This window comes from Channa argus, chromosome 5, assembly GCF_033026475.1.
Source record: "Channa argus isolate prfri chromosome 5, Channa argus male v1.0, whole genome shotgun sequence".
In the NCBI taxonomy this organism is placed as follows: domain Eukaryota; kingdom Metazoa; phylum Chordata; class Actinopteri; order Anabantiformes; family Channidae; genus Channa; species Channa argus.
In genome coordinates, this window is record NC_090201.1 from 10,735,694 (window position 1) to 10,756,184 (window position 20,491).

Sequence of the window (20,491 nt, forward strand, 5' to 3'; positions counted from 1 at the left end):
GCAATATATGTGTGCAACTGTCCAATGTTGACTGAAAAATGAATCACCTCTTATCCTAGTGGATGAAACGTAATCTTACTTTTAAACTGCTGTTGTTACAATAGATAAATGCAGAAAATGTTTCCTTCCCTGCAATCATAACACTAACTACTTAAAAAAAAAAAAGATTAACTGTGATGTCACAGAATCATTAACTTTGAGGCTCCTTCATGCATTTACCAACATTCTCCACAGTTTCATCAGCTTGAACACGTTAAATGCTTTCAAACTTAAAATGACAAAAGATCAAAAGTCAGTTCAAATGAATGTATTTAACAGAACAGATATCAAACAGCAGCACTTAGAACAAACACGGTCAATAGCAAAATGTGACACAGAGATACCAAATGTAAAAATCTGACAAAAAAATTGAAAATACTGTTTATGAGTGACTCATTTTCCTAAGTAGCACAGAGTAAACAATTGTATTAATAACAATAAAAGTCTACAGTCAAGTGTGAATTTACAGTACATAACTGATATATAATTTTGATGTGGCAAAAGCCTAAGTTTATATTTTGACAAACATTCTAGGCATGGCTTAGAAAGCTCTACAGATATCTGTTAAAGTGTAAACAAATATTAGATGGATAAAACTATGCACTCGAAAATGACTTCAGATAAATGAAAAATTGCTGTATTCCTTGAAAAGCATGTACACTGAAATACTGCAGCTTTTGGCATATATTTTAGTAAAAGACACTAACAAAAGGAAAAAGTCTTTTCATTCTGTCTCTGTGTTCTGTCTATATGGAGTGAACACCAACAGTGATGTATCTATTGTTTGTGATATCGTAGATAATTTCGATTCCCTACTCTTATTACCTGTATCATTGTGGGGAAATAGTCTGGGTGTTCTGCCATTTATGCAGCCCTGCTCAGAATATTACAATTCTTCCTTACAGCCTAAAATCCTAGCATCAACCTAAAGTCATAGGAAAAAGCACAGACAAATGACAAAGCAACAAGAAAAAATAATAATTACATATGCTTTCAATAAGATCATGCCCCTTATTGGCATTCAACAGCGCTGGCGTCCAAACAATAATACTAAAGAACCATTAAACACACAGAGTCCAGATGCGGCTCTGAATTGACGTTAGATGACGTCCGTCTTCAGAGATAAGTCATAAACATGCAGACAGACAGGCAGACCGCCTGCTTTAAAGCATACAGCTCTCATTACAGTCAGTGGTGCTGCCAGCAGATCTCCTCTTCATTTCCCTGCCCTCTGTCTTGTGGTGAGCCTGTGTGTGGGGGTTCCTCTGTGACCGGTGTCCTGGGTCCTGCAGCTGGAAGTCATCCAGCTTCTGACTCCTACCGGGCTCCACCTGGAGGTAGGCCCGAACACGGTGGTGCTGCGCCACGGTGCCGCTGAAGTCGATGACACGGCACTCGTACATGCCCTCGTCTGATGGCTTAACACTGGAGAGACGGAGCTTGTGGGAGATGTTGCTGCCAGCCACTTTCACTACCTAATGGAGATAAACGGTGGCATACTTTTATGTAAACATACTGTAAATGAAAGCATCCTTAATCATCTCAATTACCATTGTTGAAAGATAAAGAAGCACTTATATATGGATGGTAATAAATTATAAAAGGTAGATATACTTTTTGTCACTGAACAAGTCGGTTCGTTTACTTTGATATTGGCTTTGCTGTGTGCTAGTTGACAGTTGATGCAAGATCAGACTCACACTAATTTTGGTGGCATCTTTAGATGTCTCCTCCAGGGGAATGACCTGCACAGAAATATGAATAATGCATTAGCAACAAGGGCTGCACTTTTCCAAAAAAGAAAAAAAAAATCATTGCTGTCTGATAGCAACAAAATATTACAGTTGATGTATAGAATGTTTTCAGTGCCTTAGTCAGATTACTGATCTGTATATAATGTGTGTGTGTATCCATGCTTACTGTTCATGTGCATGTTTAAATGTATGTAAAGTCGCACAAGTCTTTTAGCAGGAGTGTGAATGTGAATGTGAATGCAGAGGCACAGAGGAATCCTTTTGGGCATAGGTACTGTATAAATTATGCATGGAGCAGACAGATATTTTGAAAATCTATTTCTTTCTCAGTGCCAATTATAGTGTCTAGGGGCACAACAGGGGAGCCTGAGTTCCCCCAAGATGGGAGAGAGTCAACCTGTTCCCCCAGTGCTGGCAAATGCTAATCAGCAATTATCCCTTTGTTTCCGTGCCAGAGGGTTTGTGGTTAATATTGCATTTCCCTCTGCCTGATATACAGTATACTTTGGGTTCCGTTCACACAAACTGAAAAGCAGAAAGTGAAAATGCTATACTGAAAAGAAAAATAAATAATTAAGAAAAGGTATATCTTAAAAACGAAATGTTAAACAATATAAAACATATAAAGTAATAAAGAAAATAAAACAGCAATAACTCCATCAATTATGTGACTCACTGACGTCAAAAAACCATTGGTTTCAGCTATACAGGCTTTCACTTTGGGGGATCTCTCCCTTCTATGAGCCTTTTCCAGAAGCAACCACGCAGGCCCAGGCCATGTTACTACCTCAAGTCAAGTCAAGTCAAGTCAAGTCTGCTTTATTGTCAGTTCTTCCACATGTACAGTACATAAATACAGAGAATTGAAATGATGTTACATTTAGACCCGTGGTGCATACAGATAACACTAACAGTAGAGCCTAAAAACTAGGCTATATATAAATATACAATATAACATACAACTATACAATAAGGGCATGTAAAAGAGTAATAAAAATAAAAATAAAAATAAAGTAAATTTAAAATTAAGTAAAATAAAACAGCGCAGGCCACATGGCAGATAGAGTGCAAAGCAGCGAAGTGAACAAACAGTGCAGATAAAAAAGATTTTAGTGCAAAAAAAAGCTTGTATAGTCTGATTAAAGTGACAGTTTAGACTGACTGAAGAGGTAGTCGAATCATGTCAATTCTATCTTGAATGAGGTAGTGTTCTGTTGAATGAGGTTCATAGTTCTGAGGTGCCTGGGGCAGAAGAGGGAAGGGGGGGCAAGTTCGTGAGCGAGTTGAGCTTCCTGACAGCCTGATGAATGAAGCTGTCCTTCAGTCTGCTGGTCCTGGCCTGTAGACTCCGCAGTCTCCTCCCTGAAGAAGCTGTGTGGCGGGTGAGTGGGATCACCTGCAATGCAGAGGGCTTTGCAGGTGAGACGGGTTTCATAAATGTCCTGGAGGGAGGGGAGAGAGACACCAATGATCTTCTCAGCTGCTCTCACTATGCTTTGTAGGGTCTTCCGGCAGGAGGCGTTGCAGGCCCCATACCACACCGTGATGCAGCTCGTCAGAATGCTCTCGATGGTGCCTCTATAGAAGTTGTACATGATGGGGGGCGGGGCTCCCTCCACTGTGTGTCACAAATGAGCTTGAATGGTTTGGATCATGAGCAGATCCTTTCTTTCTCCAAACTCTGGCCTTCCCAACACTTTGGTGCAACTCAATCCTGTTCTCAATTATCTATAAAACTCTAGGTCATATCATGAGCAGAAAATTGAAATACCACCAATAAAAGCTAAAATTCTGAGCTCTCACATTTAACAAGTCTTTAAATTTCCAAACCAATTGAGATTAGTTAATAGGAAAAAAAAATTAACCTTACTATTCCAGTACTCTATGACGTAAAGGTATGTTTAAGTTGCAAGTTCTTATAAAAGGATTATAACCTGGAGGCTTATAAAAGCAGACATTGTTACAAGATGTTTTTCATATTATTGAAATATCATTGTTCAGATTGTTTGGGTTATTATACATTCCGCAATACTGCCGAATTTTATTTATTTATTTTAGCCTATTTCAACTTTTCACTAAAGGTCAGCATCACACCACCTCCTGGGGCGTGTGGATAGGGAATGAATGCACTATAACACTCAGCACAAACAAGGAGCAAAAACACCTTCCCCCTGTATCTTACATCATTGGCAGTCTGAGTAGGCTTCTCTTGCCAGTTCCTGTGGTCCTTGATATACCACCACTGGATTTCCAGGGAGTAAGAAGGAGATCCCGCCCCACGGAAGGAACAAGCCATCTCTACATCTTCACCGCTCTGCGTCGTAATGTCATGTGGCACCTCTGTAAATAGAGCTACAATAGAGAAAGAAAAAACAAACAAACAATTTTTTAAAAGGCAGACTAAAATCATCTACTAGAAAAAACAAGAAACCTCTCAAAATTTCTTTAGTAATGTTGCTGCATCAAACGTCACTAAAGAGAAAACAGTTTATATTGAAAGTACAAAGTGTATAGAAATTCAAAATCTTTTAAATCAGCCAACCTGTATTACCTGTAATACAATAAATGAGGTAGGTTACACTATTTCTCTATAATCAATAGAAGGAGGTTCATTTAGAGGGTAAACAATATGTTGTCCTTGTTTTCAAAAGAATGTTAAGAAAACAGAACATCAACCGAGCGGCAAATGTGGCAAAAACATTATATTATGTCACTGACGATGGTACAGCAGTTTGAGCTGCAGATGCTAATTTCAAAATGTCATTGCATTTCAGTCCCACGAACATACATTAAGACCAACCACCTACACAGAGATCATCACTGGCCAATATTTCAAAATAACAGCAATTTTTTATATCACGTATTACTTGACTCAGCAGCTATCGTAATCCCCTTAGTCTACAGATGCTTAATGAGGATATAGACTGCATCAAATGTCAATTTTTCTTCTAAGGTTTCTAAAACTGCAAAAGATGTAAATGTTATGGAAGCGTGTTGCATTCAATAATTATTTTTCTGTGGTACATGCAAAGCTCTTTCATATAAATCCACTTCTACATAGACGTACGGAGAAAGATTGAACTCCATGTAACCTTCTGCAATGAGTTCTAATTGTATGTAAGTCATGGTGGATATGGTGGATATGGAACTCTTCCACATCTTCCTATGCACTTAAATCTCTTTAAAAAAAATAAATAAATAAATAAAATCCTTTCTGCTCTTTCTCGCACTTGCATATCGTGAACTGTGAACACTTTTCTGATAGGACTTTGCTTTGATGTTTTCTCCTTGACTTAGATTTTTGCTTGCCTTGTACCTCACTTGTAAGTCGCTTTGGATAAAAGCGTCTGCTAAATGACTAAATGTAAATGTAGATGTAAATGTAAATGTGGTGCATCAACAAGTTACATGTAGGCTCCATCATTGCACATCAAGTGAGTGTGCTGCCTCTTTCTTCTATTGACAATATTCAACTGGTCATTAGTACAATAATCTGCTATAAAACAAACCCTGCAGATGGCCTACCAATCACTGGGGCTCATGCAAAGCTGATCCAGTGCTGAACACGAAGTAAATAAGAAAAAAGAAACATCAGAGAAGGTTTTGGCGATGTTTGACTGACTGGGCCCTCAGGAGCCATGCCCTTGATGCACTGCTGCTTGCAGCAAGGCAGTGGCTTCATTTGTCAGAAGCAGACTACTGTATAGGGATATGGCTGCACAGGGGAAAAGGAGGGTAGAAGAAGTCGAAAGGCACAAGAAATGAAGGGGCAGAGGTGAACTGAGGTGAACGGGGTGAGAAGAAAGAACAGAAAGATGGATGGAAAAGTGATGAAAAATGAAGGCTGAGAGAGGAGCTTGAATGCAGAGTGACAAAATCACACCGGCTGTACCTTTACACACACACAGCGTTAAGAAGGAAATGGGACCTTTAAAAAGGCTTGTTAATAAAGGAATGACATATGGAAAGGTACGTGGACAGAACAGCATATAAAAGGCACTGATCCTTCTTTACAATACTCACAGACAGCAGTCAATAGCCTGTACTGTACCTTTATAGCTCTTGCAGACTTTATTCAGTGTCAACTTACTGCACTTAGAACTGTTGTGTCCAACCTGTCTAGTTAAAAACCTTTTTTTGCAATACTTGAACACCGTCTTCCTTTCATTTTTACATTGTTTTCTTTCTATTATTACAATTTGTTACTAGAAATATTTTCTTTCGGATATTAAGGAAAAGTTTCATAAGGGGAACAAAGTGTTGGTGATAAATTAATAAACGAATTTCAATAAACTACAAAATGAGTAGCAGCAACTGGCATCTGCCATACACAATGTCAAGAAAATGAGAGTCCCATAGCAGCTTCATTAGGCTTAGGGCTCTTTTAAATGCTCTATAAACTAACCAGCCGCAGCCAGTATTATGGATTAAGGCAGGGTAACTGCAGAAAGACACAGAAGCATCGGTGCACATGTATACCTGATTATGATGCTGGGGGTTGCTAGTGTTACAGTTCTTGAATTCATACATACCTCAACAAGATTAGATGTTGAACTTGTAGGTAGTTTTTGAGATGTCAGTGCAAACCAAATTTGGTTGACACTGCATCCCTGTCAACCGTATAGCTAAAATAAATAAATATATTGAAATATAAGCTTTATAGACATTGCAGGACTGACTGTAGTGTGCCTTATAACTTTGCCCGTCAATGTGTGTGTGTGTGAGTGTGTGTCATTTCAATATCCAACACAATGTAGATTACTAGAAATCACTTTAACGTGGCCTGGTAGCTCAGGGCAGTTCCTTCATACTGCAGGTGCTTTTAACCACAGGAGTGGACACAATGCAAATATTATAGAGTTGCAAAGTTCCACACAGTGAAACCTATTCTTTTAAAACTGGCTCTTTTGAAAACTGCTGTGAGCAAAGACCAGCAAGTAAAGACTAACAGTCTACAAAAATATTAATGTACTTTACATCCCTGACAAGCTACTGAGTCATAAGCCACAACCAAACCATTCAAAGATGATATATGTTTCATTCTTCAGCTGAGAGATTAACAGCTTTGCCAAATTCCAGATGCAAATAAAGTGTCTAACTAATTAGAATTTAAATCCTTGAAATATTATTCTGATTGTGCGAGCTGTTTAATAGCTGAACGTGTTTTTGTCACTGCAGCATGAAGGTCTTAATCTATCAGCAGGCAGCACTTCAATGTAAAAAGAAAAAAACAGCCCTCTATCCACTTGAGAATAACTCATTCTTTTACTTTTCTGTCTAGATCTTGTCCATTATGCTAATTCTCCTGACAGAGAAAAATAACAGGAGAGATGAGGATCCATATTCTGACAGATAGTGTACAAAGGTAGAGAGCATAGGTTTTTTCCCTTGTATCTCATGTTAGGAGGAAGATCTTACATAGAACAGTGTGCAGTAGTTCTTATACACCTGCCCAGTACAAGCAACATGAGAGGCGTGCTGTACATACATATACTGTACATATATACAGTATGACTTGCTGCTACTGTATGATGTTTAAAAGCCAATGCGTTGATACTATTATATGAATAGATCATGACACTGTTATGAATATGAACAATTTTATCTAAACTTATTAGTTGAGGTTTGACGTCACCTTATACCACTTATTTAAACTGAGGTCCTAAATTTGCAATAATATGCATTCATGCCATTTCTACCAATCTTGAAATACTCAAAGAGAGATTATTTCCATATATTCACTTTTTACTATTTGTCATACAATGGAGACATTTGACAGCAAAGACTGGCCTCTGTAGTTCTACAGATTACACACACTCCAGTGCTGTGTACATTGCATGTTTAATTGAAGTGAGTTGAAAAATATGCAGGCACAAAACAGTGGAGGCGTTTTGAGGGAATGGATTTCTTTTTCATTCTTTAACTGTAGTGCAATGTCAGATGCTGCAAGATGAAATAAACTGACATTTTACAGATATGACTGATTCATTATGAACTTTCAAACTATCACTATACTATACTGTAGTGTGACAGATATGACCAGAGTAAAACAGCAGACAGGTGCTTTTCTGAGCAACACTTTTGATTTCTGCTTCGCTCTGTAAAAAGGTACAAACAAAGGCTTTAAATACTTCGCCACTGATTCTGCTGCACACTGGGACGCATTTTCTTGGACAATTTCCTGCAGTGTTAACTATTCCTGCAATGCAATTGTAGACTCTAATCACAGCTGGCACAATGATTCACTTTCATTTGAAGATGCACGTATTTTCTGATGGCAGGAAAATCTTCAGGATAACATCAGGATAACAAAGCAGCCCAATTTGAGCTGAGCTAAGAGATTCAGAAATAGCAGAAATTGTTTTGATTATTATAAAATTAAAGGATCCTGAAATCAAACTGCAATATACCCAGGGATACAACCTTTGCAGGAACATGCCACAACAAGCTCACAGTAGCAGCTATTTTAGAACCATGTATAGACGTCAATCATATTCTGATTTATCACTGTAGCACCTAATCACTACTTGATGACAGAAATAAATATTGCTTTCAATCAATTGATTACCAAACACTCTAATAGGACAAATAATAAAAAGTGAAAATCATTCCAAGAGGGAGAAAGATTGAGCTAAAATGTAAAGTTGATGTCTTTGTGTCTACATTTCTGACAAAAGAAAAATCATGTCAAATTTGTAAGATTGTTTTTTTTTTAAGATATACAAATAAAAACACTCCTTTCCTTCTTTACCCGGTATATTGTCACAATCCTCGTCTTTACATTTATTTTTCGACAGTGTGGCACCCCTTCTGTCAGATGCCCGATGAAGGGCACAGAGTGACAAACCTGTTTATAATGTCTTGTAGTAATGTCAGGTTGAACATATGGTGCCAGAACTGCATAGCACAGAACTTCATATTGCAGGAAATATACGAGCAAAACAACAGAGGGTGGCAATTCAATCATCATCAAGTTTTCTTAGCTTTCAAAGCAGGTGTCTGCACTTTTTTGTCCGCAACATACAGTATCAACAGCTAAAGGCTGCAGCATCTGTCACTTTGAACAGGCTGGATTCTTCAGACAAAAAACAATGCGGGACACAGCAAAAACACAAGTGAAAAAAAAAAAATATTATCTTAACTAGTAAATTAAAGAGGCATTAACCTCATGTTAAAGGAGCAGGTTTGGTACCATAGTTTGGAGCTGTTTTAAGATAAGTGAGAATGACAAACGTAAAGGTGACTGCAAACTCTGCTCTGCAGAAGTCTGAAGATCCAGTTACTAACAATGTTTCTCATATTTCTCAAAATTCTTAAGTAATTGACTATCAATCAAAGGAGATCTACAGTAACTACAGCATTACCTTCAGTTCAGGTTGTCAGAGACTACTATTAGGACCAGCGGTATCTCTCAGTGTCTCTCAGCAGCACCACAGGGCTGTGGTTTGGTAAGGTTTTAGTACTTAACAGTTACTACTCATATAAGAACTTGGTATCAGTAAGTACTCAAATGTACTTGGGAAATCCCTACTGTATATGAATATTTAAAACATTTACTAGGTTCGTGGAGGTGCTGGTGCAGCTGTCATAGGACCATGTTTTGATAAATATCTTTAATTTATTTTTTTGTCTTTTGCTTTTAGGCTAAACAACTAACAAGAGCAAATCTGATTGATTTCACCTAAGGGAGTCAATATAGACGTATATATATTTTATGTGAAAACCGTGATGCCATTTAAAATATATAGAAACAGAAACATATATGTTTTTTTTAAAGCCTACAACCAAATCAGAGAGTAAAGTAGTAAAGAATTAATAATAACATGTCTCCAAAGCTTTTTAAAACCAGTGTATAAAGTCAAAGTCAAGTCAAGGAGAGAGCTGCAGTGGGAGTCCTCAAACACATTCAGCCTTTTCCATTTCCCAAGTCAGCCAATAAGACCACAACTCTGCAACCATCTTTTTGCAACTGTTTGCTTAAACCTATTAACCACTTTTAACCCTTTAAGCCCCCCTCTCTCGTTTCTTTCTAGCTCAATATCCCCAACAAATCTCCCCATCTTGTTGTTGAAAGCAGTTTTTACTCCTCTACTTCTTCACAATCTATCACCCCTTTCTTCTACTTTGTACCTGTTAGATGGTCCCTCTACCTCTCATTTTCACTTAAGCTGCTTCTATACTCTCAGCTTCCTTCATCCTTTAATTCACTTCCCCTCCCTGCCTTCTCCTCCTCCTCTCTGCCTCTGTCGCTGAGTGGGCAGTCTGTGTGTGTTGGTGCTCCGGTTTCTGGCATAAAAAGATGCCTTCAACACTCTCAAAGTAGCTCACTACATCTTCTGGAGACTTGCCCAGTGGCGCTGGCAGGTGTTCAGGATCCTCAGAGACCTGCGTGTGTGCGTGTGTGTATTCAGCATACTCTGCTATATATATGTAAATGTAGCTGTATAATTTGAAATGCATGGTAAAAGAGGTAATGTTCAACATTTTCCTGTCACAAATGAACGATAATGAATACACAAGGTGTACCTGTACGTACTGGAGGCAGACAAAAGCCTCAATTTATTATCCTGCAACACACATACTGTACTGTACTGTCTCTCTCTCACTCTCTCTCTCATACACACAAACACACACACAAATCACTGTTTTTTAACCAGATAACTAAAAGCACAGACAGTCGCAAAAATCCAAAAAAGATCAAAGGACAAACTAAAAACTCTTCTCCCAACAGATGGAGAAGGAGGACAGAATTAAATTTAATTTTATAAGCTTGAAGCATAAAATATAATACATTTGCAGTTTTGCTAACACTGCTTCCCATTTCTTTCACCAGACAGATAAAAAAATAAATAAATTGTTCTACTTTTTGAATATATTATATAATTAACTCTTCACTAATTTGTCTTTTCCTTAATGGGCAAACAGCCTCATTACCAACATCAGGATTCAAAACGAAAATGTAGACAAAGAGATGGACACAAAACAAAGGGGTAAGAAACATGAAATGCCACAGTATGCACAAGACTACAGCTACAACAACAGTAACCAACCTCTAAAATGTAGTGTTGCTCTGCAATGTTGGGGGGTTGTGCACTGAATTTACTTGTGTGCACATACACAAACGTTCTTTAACAATTAAAGAAGATTTCCAGTGTCCCAAAGTGAATGTGAAGCCTAATCCATATGTACAAATCTTATTTTTAATCTGAATCTTAGTATTTTAAGTTTTGACATCATTCTAAAGAGGAAAATGTTGTTTTATGATTTGTCATTTCCTGCCGCTATTTTTGTTTTTGTGGAGAAAAAAACTATCTTCCCAAGAAATTAACTTAAACGATGGTTTAATTGGATTAAACCAGATTATTTTTTACTCTGACTCGATAGAAGAGTCTATGAGAACTGGAAAGTTAGCTCTGTGCCTCCAAAGGAACAAATAAGAGGCACACACCGGGGCTAAGGTCGAGGCTACATTTGTCCATCATCAGAGAAACATATTGCACCACAAACATTTCAGCCCTGCACTTTTTTTACTGGAACAAACAAACATAACACAGCCTGTCACAGTGCCATTTATTACTTCTCTCACACACACAGATGTGGCTATGTTGGCTAAGGTTGGTATAGCTATGGATGCAAACTTGGCTGTTGCTGCTAGATATATGGCACGAACACAAGAATCTTGGGAAAGAAATCAAAACACATTTTTTTTAAAATTACAGGACGTTTTCAGTGGGTGTTCAGGCCATTTTAGGGGGAACTTGAGCGCCCCTTTGACAACAGGTAAAAAAAAAGTCTAATGAGCTTTTTACTGTAAATTGGTGTGACAACCTTCACCTATGAATCTAAATCTACATAATTTCTATTTTGATTGAATGAAGTGCTACATTTATTATGACTATTAACATCATCATTATTAAGGGCAGATGTACACTGCACACAACTAGAGAGCGGAGATTGACTCAGTAAGTTCTGGAAACAAAAGCACTACAATTAAGTTTAGAAAAAGACATTGTGCTTTAAAGTAAATAAATGCATTTAGTTTAAACTAATCACTGATAAATGTTTGTCCATTAAGCCAGACCACTTTCCCTAAAGTCTTTCCCTAAACCCAATCATAAAACGTTTAGCAAGGTTGTGACCAGAAAAACATCATGCTGTGGTAACTATAACACATTAGGTAACATCTATCTTATCTAATGTGTTAATGAACTGACACTAAGAAGTCATGAGGTGCACCTTGGAGCTAAATTTGTCAACATGTGATTGGGTGATGAAAACCCACCTTGTTGACAAACAGACTCCTGGTGAATGCTGGGTCGATTTCATGCCCCGTCGAGCTCAAAAATACATCCAACTGTTTTCCAGCTTTAATCCCAGTAACTTCAACAGAAATCAATCCCATGACACTGGCAATACTACATCAATATAAACTGTGCAGGCAAATTTTACATGTACTTGTACATGTAATTATATTAACACCCACTGAAATCTCAAATACACTGAGTTTTTATAATGTTATATACTGTAGCTGGCTCGGTATGAGTTTGCTCAGTTTGCTCTTTATAAATATAAGCCATACTGTCAGAGTCTTTTTCAGGCAGAGGCAGGGGACCCTTGTTTGAAGATGCAAGTACAGTACATGCATTTTTAAAACAGTCCTCCTTGACATTTTTCACTATATTTCTCAGAGAGAAGTCATAGATGTGAGACTATGAGAACACAGAGAGTGCTGTGTGCTATCCACCAAGGACTCATTATAAATGAAAAAGGGAGAAAATTATGAAAGAAAGAAAAAGATATATAAACAAATGCATGAACGCTACTGAAGCCCAGGTCCCCAACAAAATGAGAGGGATAAATCCAGCCTGAGTGCCAGTGTAAGGTCGATCAATTGATCCTGCCTTAGAAAAAGCTTGTGCTGTTTGAGAATGACTAAATTACGCAGAGCTTATTAACATTGAGGACAAGTAACTGTGACACCCTCGTCTTTGCTTGTCCATGTGTACTTGTGTGTGAGTAACAGACAGAAAGACAAAGCAACTTGCAGAATAAACCTACCACAAATCCTGGTCCCTGGCTTTTCTTTGTTGAGCCACTAAAGGATGAAGCTCATGCTATTCTATATTTTCTCACAGTCCAGTCAGAGTCTTCACAAGCAAAGACCAAAAATACCAATGTTAGTTAATCTCTGATACATGTCATAGTTTCACTCTTAAAAAAGGTTGAAATATTTCTTACAAATCTGCAAACAATGGCTTTTAGCAATTATAACAGGAGTGAAACAACGACATTTAGCCTTGGTGTTTTAATTGCATATACAGTATTTACTATAGACAGCTCTGACAGATCAGTGTATGTCAGGGGATGTTAATGAAAGAACGTGTGCAACAATCTGTGTCATTTATGTGTTTTTACAAAGTTTTAGGACAACAATGGTGCTCACAGAGGAAAAGATACATCAGACTTTGGCTGCTACAGCTTTCAATGCTTATTTGAAAATTGAACAACCATTTCCAGACAAGAAAGTACTTAGTCAATTCAAATTGTCCTTCTACATCAGGCGGTTTTGCTCCTAAAGGGCACTGTTAAGGTCTTTACTGACTCAAAATGCATTTCTCTCACAGTTAGGCTACGTTACATTACATGAGTCAAAAGAAAACATAATCAGGACATAATCAATATTGATTTAATCTGGCAAAAACTTAATTGAAAAAACGTGAGAGTATAATGTGCAGGGCTTGATGTTTAGAGGAAAATATTAGCTGCAGATCACAAATGACACAGCAGAGCGTATGGCCAATCTTAGTTTAGTAATAATGTGTTCACCTTTTTCCCATTTCTTCTGACATTTTTAAATTTAATATAAATGTTAAAGAATATCTTTAACACATCTTTTCCATGTAAGAATTTAGAGAATTCGTTATATCTGTAGCTCAGTTGGTAAGGCGTCCACGGACCACAGGGTCAGTGGTTTGATCCTCGTTCCCGGCTTTATGTCGAAGTGTCTCTTAACCCCTAACAGCCCATTACCATCCCCAGCTGTGCATTGCCGGTCCAAGCCCCGTAGAGATTGGGGAGGGTCGCGTCAGGAAGGGCATCCGGTGTAAAAACTGTGCCAAATCTACATGTGGACAGTGATCCGCTGTGGCGACCCTGAACTCACAGGATACGCTGAAAGGACAAAAAAGCAAAAAAAAAAAAACAAAAAAAATTTGACATCTCTTTCATAGTCATCTAACGGTAGAGATAGAATAAGAAACAGAGAAGAATTTGAAATTATGCCCCACGTGAGCTGTGGAAATCCCTGTCTATGTGCAAACCTTACCAAATTGACCCCTTACGAGGGCAGCTTTTAAAATCTGGGTTATTAATTTAATGCCTCGCATTTGCACTGAAGCATTGAGAAGAACAATAAATCAGACATAGTAAATACTAAGACATAAAAATCCAACTAACATCGTAACTTCCATCAAGGTGAATGTAAATAGCCCGTAAACACGAGTCCCCATGGTAAGAAGGTATTTCACTAATTTGATGAATGGCTTTAATAATCGGAGAATACCCCAAAGGAGAATTGGATGAAACAAGAAGAAAGTGCTGTAATAAAGAAACCTGCCGCAGATATTTATCTTGATCATAAGAACCTTTAATGATGTATGCAGATAACCAGCTATGGGAAGAAGTTCTGTTTGTTTAGTCAAACAAAGTACTGGTTTAGAAAGATGTTTGTTTAATTTTTAGACAATGACATCATCATACAGATATGATATTTATTAGCAGTCAGATTAAATTTGTTTAGTTGTATTTGGCAATAATACTAATGTCCCTACTCCTCTTACAGTGACAGTTGAAACTAATTTTAAATCACAGTATGTCTGCAGCAAATATTATTTTCCCCTACTACAGGTTTACTGCTATCGACTCCATATAGAGCATTTGCTGTAGGCTACAAGTGACAGCCTATAACCAAATGTGGGAAAACAATCTGTAGGAATATCAATAAACAAACATAAACACACTGGGAATTGGCCAGAAAGTCAATAATGCTGCATTTGGCTCAGAATCAGCGACGGGACATACAGACAGGAGTCTCCTTGGGGAAATAATCCCTCTCTGAGAGACCTTCAGCCTCCATTCAAGGTGGGAGGTAAAATAATGAAATAAGAATAGAGCTGGTAATCAAGCAAGCAGCTGTCTGCCTGTTGCTGGTGATACTCCAGGCCTGCAGAGTGAATTTTTCATACCCCTTGGGACACAAGACTCAGAGGCTATTTCTCTGTGTGGCAACACAAAGTAGCATGTGTTGTTGGCAACACATTTTTGAGAAAGCACACTGAACTTCATCTGGACTCCCCAAGGATTAAAGACAACATGATGTTCTGGCTGACTGTCTTCTCCTTAGGAATCTTTAGGTGATTGTGTGAGTGTTTTAAAGAGTTGGGACGGCCTAAGTTGGAGTTACTCTTCCCAGAACCCAAAACCATAGTTTGCAAATTATGCCACAGACTGGTCCCCAAAGCAGACTCCAACCACATGAACCTCTTTCACCACCTGCAGTACAATTGTGAATTAGTACCAATAGAGTCTAAATATAAGAGCCACAAAAGTTTTCAAAACAGACCCCAGACATAAGACACTGCATATACACCTAATTGAAAATGTAATAAACTGTGCTCTAAAATTACTTATATCAGGTTATGAGATTTTGGTCTATAAAGCAGGTGTGGGCGACAGGAGTTGTTTACTACACCTTGAATGTAGCTCTATCTGACTATGCTACACACTACATATATCTCTAGTGTTTCAGACCAAATTTTAATAATTAATTAACAAAATAATTTTTTTTTTTTAATATTTGATTATTCTTTTCTTTATAAGCTAAAGACCTAAAAACTTTAAATTTTCCAGCATTAAAATGTGAAATAATTTTAGTAGTAACAAAACATTGGGCTCCAATAAATATGATGAGCATCCCTCTCTTTTATTGACCAAACTGTCAAGTTTCAAAGAAAACAAGCATCAAATCTTTTGATAAATAAAAACACTGTTGGTAGGCGAATTCTTTTTGATAACAGTAGTTAGTGGTGGTTATTCTTTAACTGTTTGTGTTTTGCCTTTATTTGTTATTGAGAGTTAATTAATAATGAATACCTAATTCAATCAGGATTTTTTGGAAAACCCATTTTCTGTCCTGTAGAAAACACATTTTTACGGTTTAATTCACAGAAAGATGAGTGGAAGTGTCTTTTCATCGGAGCATACCAAGCGTTACTGCATAACCAGAGGAAGCAGCTGTCACTTCAAGTCGCGACATGTTAAGATTTACACCTGTCTCCAGCATCCTCTCGAGGTGAGCTTTGTTTAAAGCATTCTTTTACTCTCCTGCTCTCTCCTGTGGAGCCTTCACCAGCACCCTCCACTGTGACAGCATAACTGTACAATCTGTTGCCCCCACTCGCACAGTCAGAGCTCCATTAAATTGAAAGCCAATGCAAACTGCCTGGGCTGGCCGTCCTCATTAAAAGGACACTAAGCAGAGGACTGGCAGAGGATCCCCGACACTTTGGAAGCCTAATGAATAAGTACACGCCCCCACACTGTGAAAGTGGTACATTCACAATGGATAACACTACGAACGCTTCCAAAGAGCGCCAGCATTGGAATGGCTTGCAGAGTGCCCTGGCGAAGGAAGAGTTCAGAACTGATGGTGAAACCACACGTGGCATCATTATGGCATTGTCTACAAAGACAAAAACTCAACACTCAAAGTTGAGACTCAACCTCGCTAAGTATTTGGCAGGTGAGACTAGGGGTGGGCGGTAGCTGTATCGAAGGTTTTTAATGTGTAATGTAGTACGTTTTTTAGGCCACCAGCATGTGACTTGCTTTGGTCTGCTTTAGTCTCCTGCTCTCAGTCCAGTCTACAGACTCGGGAACAGACTGTTTTGTGATGATGACGTCCACACTTCAGGACCTATCCCGCTAACATAGTGCCACTATCAATTTGCCTCCCACTCATGCTACACAAATTAAAAATGGAGGTGTTTTGTATTTCAAAGTGAAATTCAGAGTCCTACATAAAAAGGTAACGTATAAAAGTGTTTCAATTTTTAAGAATCCTCTTTATTTTTGAATAAATATAAACGAATGCAGTAGTAAAGTTTGTAGATGCGACTTTCAGCACCAGGCTACAGTTTGTAGCTGTGAGTCATTTGCTATTTTTATTTACATTCCGGGGATGTTCATTTTTTTACTTTGAATAAATTCTGTTTTGTTGTTAAATTCAGTAGGTTTAAAGGTTGGAAAGCACTAATGAATATAAACAATAATGTTTTTATGCAGTCACACAGACTATTAGAATCACAATACTGGTGGGATTGTCTCCAAAATGATTTACAGGCCATTGCAAAATGTTAACATATATACCGTGTATCACAACATACCCTAGAAAATACCACAATATTATTTATAGGCATTATCATGCAGATCTAGGTGAGAGTCATACCCTCAGAAATGGGACACACGATGAGGTGAAGGCACTGATCCATTCTGCTGATTTGGCTTCACAAGATATAATTTTGTATAAGAGGTGAAGCAATTGGCCCCAGCCAGAGTTACTTATCTGAAACAAATGACTGAGGGCTGGATTTAACTAGCACTCTCCAGAACAGTGCACCCAGCCTCTCTGCTCTACATGACGGCTCGGCTCCCCTCTGCTTGGGCAATTTATCACAGGGCCTGATAAAAAAAATCTCACAAGAATTACTTAACAACAAAGAATATCACTGTTCTCTGTGCTGGTGCTGTAGTTGCTCAAAAGGGAAAATAGTTGGATTTTTCTTTTGTATTCTGGAACTTGAAAACCTAAACATTTCCTTAATCAAAATGGATTTTAACTCCCGTTAAGTCATCCTGAGGCATTTCTTCTTTATGGTCAGTCCAAGACACAGTGTAGGAAGAGGAACACAACAATTAGACACAATTTTAATTAACTCCTATTGGGACAAATGGCTGTAGGTTTTAAAAAACGTTAATGGTGTGAATGTTCTCTCAATGGTGTGACAGACTTCGCCAAAGAAACATTTTTTATGCTGAAAGTGATGACACATGTTAATGTGGGTATGGTGCATGTGCAGCTCAGCTCTTAAGTTATTAAAAGTATCTGTACTTTTGTTGGGTTTTATATTCAGCCACTTTTATGAGGACATATAGGTGAATGCGTATTTGTGTATTAATGACATTCTTCTCCAAGCAAAACAGCAAAAAAAAAAAAAAGTGTTTATTTTCACAATGAAAAGAATATGAATACAAAACAAAAATACCAACTAAACAACCAATGTTCACCCAACCCCACCCAGCCACTCCTCTCCTGGAGTGAAAATGTGGCTATTAACAGCTTTGTCTTAAATTCACAAATAAACACAGGTAACTTACCATTTCCAGTGATGTGATTATCCACCTCTCCGTGTCCGACGTGCAGAGCTGCGTTAAGTTGAATGTAAAGTCCCGCGTACTGTAAAATCCCTATTAACACTCCAAAGGCTCCCATTTCTTCAGTCGGTGTTTCGAGCACTTGTATGAAATTGTCACATTAGGTAGAGAGCATAGATAAAATGTCCCGGCGGCGCTGATCAGCTCTCACAGGCATTAAACTGGAGTGTGGAGAGACCCGCTGCTGCTCCTCTGCTCTGTGGGAGGAGATGGTGCGGCCGGCGGAGGCGGAGGAACAAGCGGCGCGGAAAGATGTGCAGCGGCTCACACGGAAAGTCAATTAGGCGGAGGGATCTCACAGAGACGTCAATGTCGATTTGAGTTAAGTGTTTAGCTGCGCCCATTTTAACTGTGGGTGATGATGGCTGCTAGTAACCACAGTCTGGACGATGAGAAGTTTGCTCATGGGTTCGAATGGTCACAAAGGTAATGATTGTTTTGCATTTGGACACTGGTGTGCAGCTGGAGAATATTCAACAGCTGAGATTGTTTCCAATTTCTTTGCAAACCTAATCATGTCAATATTTCTGAATGAGTATGTAAGTTTAGAATCACCAATAGGTGTGTTGAGTTTAGGCTGAGCTGTCAAAGAGAGTGCAAACACAGTCTATGCTTGGGGTAAACACAAATGGCCTTTAGACTGTGTTCTTTCATTTCTCGATTGACATCCAGAAAGTTTGTATTACAGCCGACGAAGGACAATGTTGGAAACATGGAGACATTCTGAGGTATTCGGATTTGTTCGTATTCTGCAAAGAAACACATAAATCTTTCAAAGCTCCACATGGGGACTACTTGCGTCACTGTGTCTACTATGAACCAAGATTCAAATATTTCTCATATTTTGTGAAATTTTTGACTTTTTCTTTAAAATAAATTTAGTTTTTTATATGTTGGTTGAAATAGGGTTCAGTTTCAACAGTGGTTGAGTCTTTAAAACAGACAAGATCTAAAGACATCTTTGCTTCTCTTTTCATAACAATGTAAAATACATTGCAAAGATGGTGATATAACACGAAAGAGGTACTATATACACACATATCCATCTGTGCAGGTGTGTGGGGCTCATGGTATGCATGATAGGTTTTTGAAACTATAGCTTGGAAGTTTTTCTTTGAACATGCCTCATGTTTTTTTTATCGTAGATGTTTATAGTTGTGTGGGGCCACATCAAATCAATTGACTTGCTCAGACTTTAATATGGTCTTCACTTCCAAGTTACCTGCTGTTTTCTGTTTGTGTCTGTAATATTGGAAAATGTTTTTTTTAGTGGTTTAGACATTTGGGGCATCCACAGCAAAAAGTCTGTCTCCTATTAGGGATGAAAAGAGAACACAGTAGAGGGGCTCAGAAATCAATTCACAGCTACCAAAGAAAATCAGTTAACCTTAGAGGTCTTTAAGTAACCCTACAGTTTTCACTGTGCCCGGTCCCAAAGTGGCTCATACAGCTGTTTATTTTTCGTCTTGGCTGATGCTGCAGCCTGCGCTCTTCCTGTGGGAGTCAACTAGGCTCTCCGAGAGAACTGAGGGTGAAATTGAAGGTGATGTATGCAGACGTGAGCCCCTAAGACGGACACAACACTTCCCAAGCACTAACTGCCTCAGACAGTCTAAGCCCCAGATGAGGTGTGTCTGTGAGCGTGATGCTTATACTGCACAGGGCCCGTTAAATGTAAAATGAAGGGAGCGAACTGGGAGTGTGACTCAACCAGGGAGTGGATTTCAAAGCCAACAGCTTCCACTGAAGCTCCCATCTATTATTTATTGAATTCTCTTTGACACATTCAGCTGCTTCTTTTACCTGCTGCTTTTAGTTAGCTGAACACAGGAGTATGCTCCTCCCTATGAGCAAATGAGCAGAGAACATACTGCATAGTAGATACTCTCAACATGACAATGGCTATTATTCACTTATTTAAAAGATTTAATCCTGTGTTTTGTGGTTATTGGAAAAAGAGAAATAGAGTTACTGCTTTACCTTAGATGTACGTGACTCCCAATATAATACCATTAATAGCAACTGTTTAAATAAAACAAGCATATTAAAAAATATTGCAGCACTGTCCATGTGAAATACAAAAATGAATAATGTAAAAATGTATCAATATTGAATGTTCTACATAAACAGCTTTTGTTAGCTATCAGGCACCTATACAGACTGATCTAGTTACTGCTCCAGATCCAAACCAATAAATCATTTTATAT

At 38.2% G+C, this 20,491-nt stretch overlaps 1 protein-coding gene across 1 annotated transcript; it reads right to left on the reverse strand.

Annotated features, from left to right (window-relative positions):
• Nucleotides 1-292: 292 nt before the first annotated feature.
• On the reverse strand, nt 293-18,506 carry vstm2l (V-set and transmembrane domain containing 2 like). The gene is made up of 4 exons (XM_067505566.1): nt 18,228-18,506; nt 3,976-4,145; nt 1,740-1,784; nt 293-1,514 (listed from the first exon to the last, which is right to left on the reverse strand). The coding sequence occupies exons 1-4, from the start codon at nt 18,340-18,342 to the stop codon at nt 1,203-1,205; spliced, it is 642 nt and encodes a 213-aa protein (XP_067361667.1). The 5' UTR covers nt 18,343-18,506; the 3' UTR covers nt 293-1,202.
• Between the last annotated feature and the right edge of the window lie 1,985 nt (nt 18,507-20,491).

Coding starts and splice junctions, on each gene's coding strand:
- vstm2l (XM_067505566.1), bottom strand. CDS start 18,342: ATGGGAGCCTTTGGAGTGTTAATAGGGATTTTACAGTACGCGGGACTT. Junction 1,785..3,975: donor CTACTCAGACTGCCAATGAT/GTAAGATACAGG, acceptor ATTTCTGTGCAG/GTCATTCCCCTGGAGGAGAC. Junction 1,515..1,739: donor AAGATGCCACCAAAATTAGT/GTGAGTCTGATC, acceptor TATCTCCATTAG/GTAGTGAAAGTGGCTGGCAG.